At 39.3% G+C, this 12,240-nt stretch overlaps 1 protein-coding gene across 1 annotated transcript in view; it reads left to right on the top strand.

Moving 5' to 3' along the window:
• Positions 1–12,240, top strand: part of LOC107597046 (ephrin-B3-like) — a 75,838-nt gene continuing 63,598 nt past the window's right edge. The window contains exon 1 of the mRNA XM_016287949.1: positions 1–1,047. Coding sequence (XP_016143435.1) covers positions 899–1,047 — 149 coding nt within the window. The 5' untranslated portion in view covers positions 1–898. The remainder of the gene's footprint in view (positions 1,048–12,240) is intronic.

Below are 12,240 nucleotides of genomic sequence, written 5' to 3'. Positions count from 1 at the left end.
GCCGAGCGTTAGGAACAAGTCTCACTAGTCGGATTTGCAGCCAGAGAGAGAGACGCATCGAGAGAATCCAAGCAGGACAGACGAGAAATGAACTATCTAATGACTTGCCACATCCGAGCACATTCTCAAACACCCTGCATCCGAGACCCATGAATAAGGATTGCAATATTTTTTTCCCACCCTGGAAAATCTGGCAATAATTTTGTCGGTCTCGGCACATTTGTAAATGTGTGTCCATTTGATATGCTTGTTTTTAATGTGCATTGATTAGTTAATTATCCGGATTGCTTGCTGCCCAACATTTCGAGTGCATGCGGAATTATTGGAATCTCAGAGGCAAGCAGGAAAATCCAATTGGAGAACTAGAAGAGAGAAAGAGAAGCAGTGAGATCTGTCCAGCATCATCAACATGTTCTTCTGAAGAGGCGAGGAAAAGCTCATTCCCAAACCATCATCCATCACATTCCCGTCCTAATTCAGGGGGGAAACTGAATGAAGCGGGAGTGAAAAAGGAATGGGAAAGATAGGTCCAGTCTGAAAGCCGCTGGAAAAAGCTAAACAATATAAGCACCACGAAACAATACTGGAAAAGTAAACTCTTGCAAGAAAAATTGCAACAAAACGGCTGTGGGAATTGAGTTTCGTCCACGAGCTACTTTTCCCTAAAGACATTTTTTTGTGGAATTCGCTCCTTAAAATCCACACAGACTGCACCTTTGTTTAATCTGTCCTCCCGTGTGTGTGTGTGAGTGTGTGTGTGTGTGTGTGTGTTTTAGTAGATATCCATGCAGGCTCCCAAAACACGTTGTTCCAGATCACACTGACGGATTCACCTGAAGCACACACGCTTTGTTCCGAGAGATCCCCAACCTCTGGGAGAGTATCCCACACAGCTTTGATGGGAGTAAATAGACGGAATTCGGGATTTCAAATGGCGAGTCGGGGTTGTGAAAATGGATTGGGAATTCTCCTGATATTCTTAGTGGATTTACTCGGGATCACGGCGTCCAACATGGAGCCCATCTACTGGAATTCCTTGAACAAAGGGTAAGAGCCGCAACTAAAGGCATTGGGCACGGCGTTTATTCCCCGTTTATTTAAGAAGAGCTTTGTGTTGGAGATAGTCAAACGCCTAGTATTTTCGAAACGTCTCTCGCAGGGGGAAAGAAAGCTGTTAAGCGCTATTACGCAGACAAGCCCCTTAGTGGATAATCAGGAGTCTGCAGAAGTTACGAGCATCAATGTCGCCAGACTAATAAATGCCACATTTCATTGCCGGTGTGTGTCGAGGAATAGCCGCCACAGTTACACAGCCAGTTTCACTGGCTCTCCTTCAGATACGCTCCAGTTAGATTGGCATGAATTTTAATTGCTCAACACCAAGTATTTTCCCGTCTTAATGTCATTTAAACAATGTAACCTTTGTAAAACGTCCTTGCTTAACTTGTGGGAACGCGTAGAAGCCACCAGAGCTGCTTCAGTCACCAGTTTAACTTCTGTCAAACAAAAGAGATCGTTCTGCCAAGGTGCATACTTGAACATATCATCGACACCTATGTACACCGGCCATGCAAAAACGTTTACATGAATTCAAAACCATTTGCACTTTTATTCATACGTGACAGCTCTGTAAAATAGGCTACAACTCCAACTTTAAACGCAACTGAAAAATGAAAACTGGTAGAACCTTCTTGGGGACTAATATGAGTTAGCAACTTATCTGCGGTCATGACAGTACTTAAAACAAAAGAAGGTGTAAGCTTTCACTCTTAGTCGACACCTTACTGGAGACTAGTTAACGTGGAAACGGCTAAAGTGAAAAGTTTTACACGCAGGTGTTAACTTTAGATGGTCAATCAGTCCCATTTCACGCTACACAATTTATTACTCCAGTCACGGAGGTGACACGATTTCCCCTGCCGCAGGAAGGGATAGTGGGTCATTTACAGCTATAGATTTCTCGTAGTATATATCTGTAAATAAGGGGGCGGTTTCTGCAACCCAGCATCTGTGAATTCATTTAGTGGGGAGCCAAAGAAACCCGTGCAAACGGCGTGTCCGGCACATAAACGACGATTTATGGCCGAGCAGACCGCTTTCTTTCTTTCTTTCTTTCGCCCTTCTGTCATTACTGGGCTTGTTTAAATGGACACCCGGCGTCGTGGGAGCACTTGTGTGCCCGGTCTAAATCGGTATGTGGGTTATGAGGGGCTATTAGTGGTGCCACGAGCTCTTGAAAGACGAATAGGTTTTTAATGTGTCCATGTGGCGCATATACCGGGCTCTGCGCTTCAACAGATGCTGCTGGGGGGGATGGAGGGGTCTATTCTGTCCCAGTGGCCGCTGGCAGACGCTCTTAATGAGGGTTCTTGTCGGTGTTGCTTGTGTTAATCTAGCAGGGGTTTGTGGGGACCTCATTTGAAACGGGAGCGCAGGTGGGGGGCATGACCGTGACCATGCGTTTTCTGCTTGACCTTCACCTGAGAAGGAGAGAAGGAGAGGAGCACCGATGACAATGGTTTTTAACTGATTCAATCACTTGTAATCGATGTAAGTCGATCAGCAGTGGGCGCTGGTTTTCTCACGGATTCTTCGCACTTTAAATGATCCGAATTTTGCTTCATTTCACAGTGGAAATGCTCACAATTAATACGACTTTGAAAATCTGGAATCTGGGGGTGCAAAAAAACAACAACTGATTATTGAGAAAATCGCATTTAAGTTTGTCCAAATGAAGTTGATAGCAATGTATATTACTAATCAAAAACTATATATTTACGGTAGGAAATTTACAAACTATCTTCATGGAACATGATCTTTAATTAATAAGATTTTTGGCATAAAAGAAAAATCGATCATTTTGACCCACAGTGTATTGTTGGGTATTGCTACAAATATACCCGTGCTGCTTATAACTGGTTTTGTGCTCCAGGGTCACATATTGCCGTCAGTGTTCATTTTACACATTTACATACTCACTTAGTAACACTTGAAATTAACAAAAAAAGAAAACAAAACTGTGTTGTTTTTATGGGCAGCAGTGACGGGCTCCAGGATTTTTTTGTTTTGTTGGGGGTGCTAAGGAGGGGCTTAACAGTTCAGAGGGGGTGCTAAAAAACGAATTAAATTGAGTAAAAGAAGTGAACATCTATAAAAACCGCAGCTATCTAAATAGGATGCAAATTCAGTCACCTTGTGTTTTTTATATACAGCAGCTTCAAAAAAGGCAAAAAATATATATATTTAACTTCTCATATGCCACTGTTATGAGTAATATAACTTCTAATGCCAAATGCCAAATATGACACTTACAAATTAAAACAATTTATGAACGCACATAGAAAAGAGAGAAAGTAGCGATTTTTTTCTTTTTTCATTGTTTTATTTAATTTAATTTAAAAAAATGTACACTATCTATTTAGTCATTTTTTCTGACCATCAAGTGTCAGTCACTCTCAATGCCAACTGGCAGGAAAACATGGTAAATTCTAACCATTTTTTACAATAGATAAAGTGCTGACAATTCATACAACTATTTCCACACAGTGGCATAGCGGACGGGCACGCACGGGCACTGCGGTGGGGCCCCGCGATAACCTCCCCGTGCTGAGATGCGTCCTATCATGTGTCGACGATAGCCAGAGATATTGTCAAAAGCATAAAAAATTGGCAATATTAAGAGGATTTCGCATTTCCAATTAATGTACGCCTGTTGCATTCTTCTTATTATTAGGCCTATTATTATTATTAGGTTACTTTTATTATTAAATTACATGAAATTATTGCCCCGCAATAATTTCATAGCGCATCACCGCATGACGCGCTGTGAGGATAATTAAAGTTTAGGCTATTAGCTTACTCCTCATTGAAAATGTTTTTTAAAAAAGGTCTATTCATTTATACAATGAATTATAGGCCTATAATTAAAATTATTAACACTGCAGTCATCAATGAAAATTAAGAGCTGCTTTATTTCCTGCACCGATTTTCAAAAACATCCTGTTTTCGTCTCATGTTTTTCACTATACGGGTAGTTTCATCTCTCGTTGTTTCAAAGAATATGCGGCGTAAATGTAGCCGTAGAAAGCTCCGTCAGTTTTTTTACTTTCACATTCTCTATAGTGAATTGACTGACGTTCACTGGCATAACTCTTGTGCACAGTTTGCGCATTGCTTGACCCCTCCCCCATAATATTAATTGTTTATAGGCCACATATTAAGCACTTCTTTTCTTTTTTTTTAGGTTTTTAATGTTTATTTTTCAATGTTAAAGGGGTCATATGATGCGATTTCAAGTTTCCCTTTCTCTTTGGAGTGTTACAAGCTGATTGTGCATAGATAAGATCCCTGAAGTTGCAAAGACTAAAGTCTCAAATCCAAAGAGATATTCTTTATAAAAGTTAAGACTCTGCCACGCCCCCCTAAAACGGCTCGTTCTAACACGCCCCCACATATCTACCTCACTATGTGGAAATATTTGCATAATGCGCCCAAATGTTACATTTATTTTGAAAGATGAAGCTCACGATTATGGTAAGGGGCATTACATTTCCAACCAGTGCTTGCGGTGTTCGGCCAATCACTATGTACTTGGTCCAACTGGCCAATCAGAGCAGACTGCGCTTGTCGGAAGGAGGGACTTTGTAGAAAACGAAGCGTTTGAGAGAGGCGGGACATAGAGGACCTACAATAATGTACAGTATTTGAAAAATAATGTGTTTTTTGAACATTAAAGCATGTCAACATATTCTGTTACACCAAATACACAAAATAATGATCTTTAAAAAAGCATCATATGACCCCTTTAATGAAAGTGACACCAAAAAACAGGAACATCGTTAGGAAATCCTTGGGGGGGCTGTGCCAGGGCTAAGCAAATTTCTGATGGGGCTATAGCCCCGTCAAGCCCCACCCTAGCGCCGCCACTGATGGTCAGTCCATTGAATTGGCAAATGAAGCATGCATTGTTAATGGCTCACAATATCAAAATGGCAAAATATTGGCAGATTAATTTGCCTGGACAATTTGCCTTACGTGTTAAGCACCATACATTACACATTAATTCATGTTTGGTTGCATTAATCACTTATTATTGTGTCACATGTTAGCTTGAACACTGTAATGTAAAGTCTGGTTTCTTTACACAAACACAGCGTCGCCATATTCATAATTGATTTGAAAATACACTGTGCAGTGTAAATTTGGCTGCTCATGCAGACACACACTTACAAGACATCTGCACCGTGTGGTTTTGCTCCAGGCTACAGGAGTCTGCTCAGTTCGCACTAAAAGTAGCTGTACGCAGGTTACATTGTTGGCAGTGCTGTATATTTAATAGGGATCAGTGACCCTCTGCTCCTCAGTGCTTTGAAGATGAGGTCCTGCACCTGTAGAATGTTTTATTCACCCGCTCTATCCCACCACTCTCTCCGTCACTACTACTACTCCATCTCAGCCTCTCACGATGGCGCTGCCTTTCTCCTCCTTGTGCGAAATTAGAAACATGTGTAGCCTTCAGAGGAGCGAAGAAACAGCTAAGAAGTGATGGGGAGGAAAGAGGGATCGAGAGAAGAGGGAGGAACAGCAGGGCGCATCCTTAAATGTACAGAAATCAATATCTTCTAAGCCATGAATGTCAGTTTGAGTTAGGCTTAAGAAAATGCAAGTCCAGCACAAAGATCACCTTGAAATTGTCTGCTTAGGGTAAAAAAATCTATAAAGCAAAAATTGTGTTTGTTCTTAGACACTGCAGTTTAATGTAATTCCGGAATGTATATTTAATTAAGGGGGCATAGATGAAAAATGGTTTCTTGAGATTGAATAGGCAGGCACGAAGCAGGACTTCGAGGGCTTTTTTTAGTAAACTGTAATGGTGTTTCTCAGTGAGCTGGCTTGTCTGTGAAGCGTCCTTCACCTTCTGACATTCACACCCCTTGATACATTGTTTACACACAAGAAAGACAAAGTGTGTTTGTGTGTCCTTGGTACCCGGCCCTCTCTGGATGAGCAAACACATCTCTGACTGATGTTCTCAGGGGTCAGTTAGGGCCGTGTAATTCTTCCAATTGACTATGTTGAGATGCTGGTTGGGTAATTTGATCCCAAACGGTTACTAACGGTTCAGAAGGTTTCTGTGTTCTTCTGTCTAAATCACTGTGCGTTTCGGTAATTGCGTTTCAGAGACTCAGATCCAGCTCAAACCTGTGGGGGGTTTTCCGATAATGAATTCAGACGAGCGATTGTGGGTAACTGTAAGGATTTGTGTAAGGAACCGTAAGGATTTGTGTGTTATCATAAATGTCACAGGGTCTGTGTGTGTACACGTGATGGGCCTTTTGTATCAGCGCTCGCTCTCAAAGAAATATGTTACCCCCTACTGGATTTTTAATAATTAATTTATCGCAGGCTAATTGGGATCGGATAAAAGCGCTAGTTAACCAATCTCAGGCTTAAGACGAGGCAAAGTACGAGGGAAATTTGGGAGGGAGGTCGTTGGGAGAAGGGACTAGAATAAGACACGATCTCAATAGGTCACTGACATACATGGTTGTGTTCAGAAAGTCCGAATTTGTAAGTCGCCTTGCATAAACATCTGCTAAATGAATGTAAATGTATAAATAAACATAGAAAGTTTTTTTGACATGCTCACGAATGGATTAGAGGTTTGAATCTGTGTTAATTTGCTAAACTGGAGAGATCCATTTAAGCTTCCTGACTGGATTCACCTCCGTTGGTCAAGGACAATTTGGTTTTATTCAGAGAGTTTAAATGCCTGACTGTGTGTGCAGCATCACTGTTGTCTAAAAAAAGAAAGGAAGAGAGAGTGTGTGTTTGTGTGTCAGCATATGCTGCTGAATGTTAGTGAAGTGTACGAGTATGTGCTTGTGTGAGCTTATGGGTTTACTTATCTATGTTTTGAGGGTGCAATTGTCCCCAGAAGTTAAATAAATATGTATTTATACACACACACACACACACACACACACACACACACACACACACACACACACACACATACACACTGTTTTTAAAGAAGTCTCTTATGCTCTGGAGTGAGAAATAGGGAAAATTGAGAGTGTTTGTGTGTGTGGTGCAGGGTCTGCTCGAGGCTTTTCGAGCTCTCAGCAACAGGAGCTGTGAAAATGGCTCTCAGCTGATGTGGCAGAATAACTGCAGACCAGACACACACACAGGGCTATATAATGGGGAAACAAAGGTGCCTTCCCTGCGGAGACAGCCAGAAGTGTGTTCAGGGGCTGTGTGATGCAAATATAAGGAACACATGTTTACACAAACACACTTCTGTGTGCTGAAATACATCCAGATGTTTGTGGGGTGTTAATTTAAACTATTTAGAAATAATTGAAAGGACGTTGATCGTCACACACACGGTTCGATTGTTAAACTTGTGCTGACGTGCGGGGAACGGTGTGTTCCTGAGAGCGGGCCCCCAGGGGGCCCGGGCCTCCTAAACCCCTGCAGCATGGTACGAGAGTGTGTGTGTGTGTGTGTGGTCTCACTCTGAACATCTCTCATCACTCTGTGTTTGTTTGAATCTGTGTATTTGTGTGTGCATGTATGTGATGACAGTTCTCGGAAACTGGGCCTCCTCACTTAAGCCATAATATTTGAACGCAGACCGAATATGAAACAGAGAATCAGTTCAGCTCATTCTCCACCGTCTTCCTTGTGTTTTTTCTTTTAAGAGTAATAAAGCTGATCAGGGTCTGTGCCCACCTGCTGCTACAGATGTTAAGACCTTCACTTCTGTTTTCACTCTCTTTCTTTCTTGGCTAATTCCATTCACAGATTTAAAGGGTCACATGAGTGTTGGGCAGGAGGCTTTCCGTGTGTGTGTGTGTGTGTGTGTGTTTGTGTGTGATTTGGTTAGTTCTCACACAGACCGCCTTTACTAATCAGGATCATCCTCTCCTGCTGCTGTAAGGTCCAGCATGAGTCAAAGACACACGCACATACACATACCATCAGGTCTGGATTTGTCTAATGAGACTGGGAAGTTTTATGGATGGAATGGAATAACAGTTCACAGTATTACTTTTTACTGAATTTCTTGATCAAGTAAATGCAGCCCTGGTGAGCCCAAAATGACCAAATCCAAATTTTTGAATAGTATAGCATACGAGCCATATGTTTACAGACCAAAATGGGTGTTTTTGACACTTTTTGGCCAGTAAGCACCACTCTGGCAACCACCGACAATGCCGTTGCACGATTAGAAGAATTTTCTTGTTGTTCTCTTCGGGCTTCTTCTTTCCCCAGAGTTGATTAGATGAATCGTAAACTTAATTAGCCTGAGGAAGACCTCCATACTACTATAGATTAGCCCATGCCACCCAGGCCTGCTTTTATTGACTTCCCCTGCCTCTCTGTCTGCCTTCTGATCTGGAATCAGCTCTGATATGGGAAACAAAGGAAAGGCACGTTTTACATGACTGATTCCAGATCTAAAGGTCTGGAGGGTAAAATCTGTGTGAGATAGCACCGTTTACTCTATACTTCAGCTTTGAAATGTTTCTCTAGTGGTCAAAATCATAGGCGGTCAATATTAATCAGAGGATACAGCCGGTTTGAAGTCAGTTTGGCCATCTGTACACTGTGATTAAGATCAGATATCTCTGTCTGTCTGTTCTGGGGTCGGTCTGTGGGTCTGTAATGGGGTCAGTGCCGCTGCTCGGGCCGAAGGTGACTGATCTCGGAGCTGTAAACGGAAGCTGCAGACAGACACATGGAGCCAGACTTAATTTGCATCATCGTCTCTACAGTGAAGAACACAGGAGAGGAACAGCAGTTATCAACGGAAACTGGGACGTCTGCAGTTGTATTCAAAGTGTACACAATGTGCAAACCTTTCCTGTCCTCTATGGCGTCTGACTGTGCTGTTGTAGTGATAAGTGTTGTCTGATTTTGACTGAGGCCCAATGATTTGTGCTAAAAATACAGTGTGTGTGTGTGGGTTAGGACATCTAAAGCCTTTATCTTTATGAAATCCTCCTGACCAGTTCAGTTAAAATGAAATATATCAGGAACAAATAAGAGCTTGTATGTTAGGAAAGGTCAGCATATTACTGTTCAGAAGTTTGGGGTCAGTAATTTTCTTCAAGAAATGAAATACTTTTATTTAGCATGGATGAATTAAATTGATCAAAAGGGACAGTAGAGGCATTTATAATGTTAAAAATATTTCTATAATGTAAAAAAAATATTTCTGTTATTGCATCATTACTGTGTCTGTTCCCCTTTCGGGCTTGAACTGATGGTAAAACTAATGACATTATTTACTGTCTTTACATTTATTTTGAAAGATGAAGCTCGCGATTATGGTAAGGGGCGTTACATTTCCGACGAGTGCTTGCGGTGTTCGGCCAATCACAATGCACTGGGTCAGCTGGCCAATCAGAGCAGACTGCGCTTGTCGGAAGGAGGGACTTTGTAGAAAACGAAGCGTTTGAGAGAGGCGGGGCATAGAGGACCTACAATAATGTAAAGTATTTGAAAAAGAATGTGTTTTTTGAACATTAAAGTATGTCAACATATTCTGTTACACCACATACACAAAATAATGATCTTTAAAAAAGCATCATATGACCCCTTTAAAATAAATGCTGTTCTTTGGAACGTTCTGTTAATCAAAGAATCCCGTATCACAGTTTCCACAAAAACTATAAACAGCACAACAGTGTTCAATATTGATAATAATAAGAAATGTTTCTTGAGCAGCAAATCAGCACATTAGAATGATTTCTGAAGGATCATGTGACACTTAAGACTGCTAAAAATTCAGTTTTGCCATGACAGGAATAAATTACTTTAATATCAAAAAATAAAACAGTTAATTAAAATTGTTTTGGTGTCCATAAGAAATGTTTTTCAATAACATAAATATCTTACCCCAAATTTTGAGCTTTGTATTATTGTATTGTATTTTTATTGTACTAATATATTATTTCATTTATAAATCGGGCACATGTAAATGTAACAAAATTTACAAAAATAGCACAGATGTGCCTCCTCCCCCATCCACTCCTCTCAAGTAATCAGTTGATTTATCAGTGGAGTGCTTGAGTAGACAAAATGACCAAAATGCCCTAGCATGACAGTTTGTAATTGTCAGTTAGGGGGCCTGGGGTTTGACGTGACCTACTTATAGAGTGTGAGAGATGGTCAATGGATCACGACCCTGAAGGTTTCCTGCCTCACACACACACACACACACACACACAGTCTTCCCTTATAGAAAGCAGAACTCAGTACACAGTTGGTGACAGCGCTAGGGCCGTGTTCCAGCCTAACGAGAACGCATGGCCCTCCCACGACTCCTCTGCACACTTCAGCTTGAAGAATCCATCACGTTAGGAAACATAAACCAGTCCCACCAGCAGCGCTGTTTCCTGCTATTGTCATTGATCGCTTTTTACATGGACAAAACAAATGACGGAGACTACAATTACTACTATCAACAGTTGTAATCAGTGCTGAATCAGTTCCCTTAAAGAAATTGTTCATTCAAAAATGAACATTCTGTCATCAATTACTCACCCTCATGCCACTCAAAACACATGCGACTTTTATTTCTTCATGGAACACCCAAGAAGATTCAGTATATTACAGAATTTTGAGAGTGCGCCTTTTAAAGGGATGCATAATATATCATCCAGGACCAGTGTTGGGTAAGTTACTCTAAAAAAGTAATTAATACTAGTTACTAATTACATCTTCAACAGTGTAATTAGATTACTGTACAAATTACTCTCTCCAAAAAGTATTTAATTACTTATTACTAATTACTTTCTAAATCCTATATCAACCTCGACAAGTTAATGATACAAGGATAGACATGAAACGGTTCTTTTAATTCTCTTAAGTAACTACATCAATTATTCTGGTCACATTTTAGATTAGGGTACAATTCTCACTATTAACTAATTATCAACTATGACTTTTGCCTCAATATACTCCTATAACTGCTTATTAATACTTAATAAAGTAGTTGTTAAGTTTAAGAATTGGGTAGTATTAAAGATTTAGAATAAGGTCTTGCAGAATAAGACATTATTATGTCCTATTTAAGTAATAATAAACAGCCAATATCCCAGTAATATTCATGCTAATAACCAACTAGTTAATAGTGAGAATTGGACACTAAAGTGTTACCAATATTCTTATTAACTCACCAAAGTATTTAAAGTGAGAAGGGGACATAAAAAGCATGCATTTTAAGGTTAGACTTTAAATGTTGATGTTAAATCCATTATTGTATTGTATATTAGTGTTCTACAGTCTATACACATTATTAAGTTCAAATACATAAGAAGTAACTAATTAAATTACAGAAACTTCCCTTACTTTACATTTTCAAGGGAAAAGTAATTAAATTACAGTAACTAATTACTTAGTAATTAGTTACACCCAACACTGTCCAGTACTATGTAAGTTCTCAGCTAATATTGAAGTTTATCGGTATTGATCAATATTGGATATATTCACTAGCTTTTAATACATTTTATTTCAGTTTTTAGTGTTTTTTCTGTTTGTTTTCGCTAATTATTATATATAACAATTGTACTCTTTATATATATATATATATATATATATTAATGTTATTCTATTTGTAATATTTGTAATATTTAATTTTCAGCTTCTTATTAGCCAGAAGTTTAATATTGGTGCATTCCTACTCTTTTACATAATGAACTGTGAGGCTGTTGTATTGCATATTATGTATACTGTATATTGATGTTGGAAATATTCACTACCTTTTAAAATGTTTCATTTCGGTTTTTAGCGTTTTATTTTATTTATATTTTATGGTTTTATGTTTGTTTTTCCAAATAGTTTATAATATTAATGCTATGCTATTTTTAATAAATTAATGCTATGCTATTTTATTACTCAACTTTCTTATTATCAGCCAGAATTTTAATATACAGCACAATTGTTATTTCAACTTATTTCTTCTCTTTAACTCTTTAATTGTCCAATTGTCATGACGAGTTTTTATAAGTTTTAAAACATTCAACATAAAGTAATCCATTGTCTTGACTATTTGTGAGTGGAAATAAAGGATATCTTCAAGTTGAGTTAACTTCATTTAAGTTTACTTAAGGCAGTAGGTGAACTTTTATTTCTACGTTGACCCAGCTGAAAATGTTTGTTTTACAGTGTTCTTAATAATGAGCTTTCAGGCTGTTGCACAGTATCTTTGAACTTACAAAAATGTAA

The sequence above is a fragment of the Sinocyclocheilus grahami genome, unplaced genomic scaffold, assembly GCF_001515645.1.
Source record: "Sinocyclocheilus grahami isolate Dianchi unplaced genomic scaffold, SAMN03320097.WGS_v1.1 scaffold227.1, whole genome shotgun sequence".
NCBI classification, from domain to species: Eukaryota; Metazoa; Chordata; class Actinopteri; order Cypriniformes; family Cyprinidae; genus Sinocyclocheilus; species Sinocyclocheilus grahami.
The sequence above is the reverse complement of the archived record's forward strand: the minus strand, read 5'-3'. Positions and strand labels throughout refer to the sequence as shown.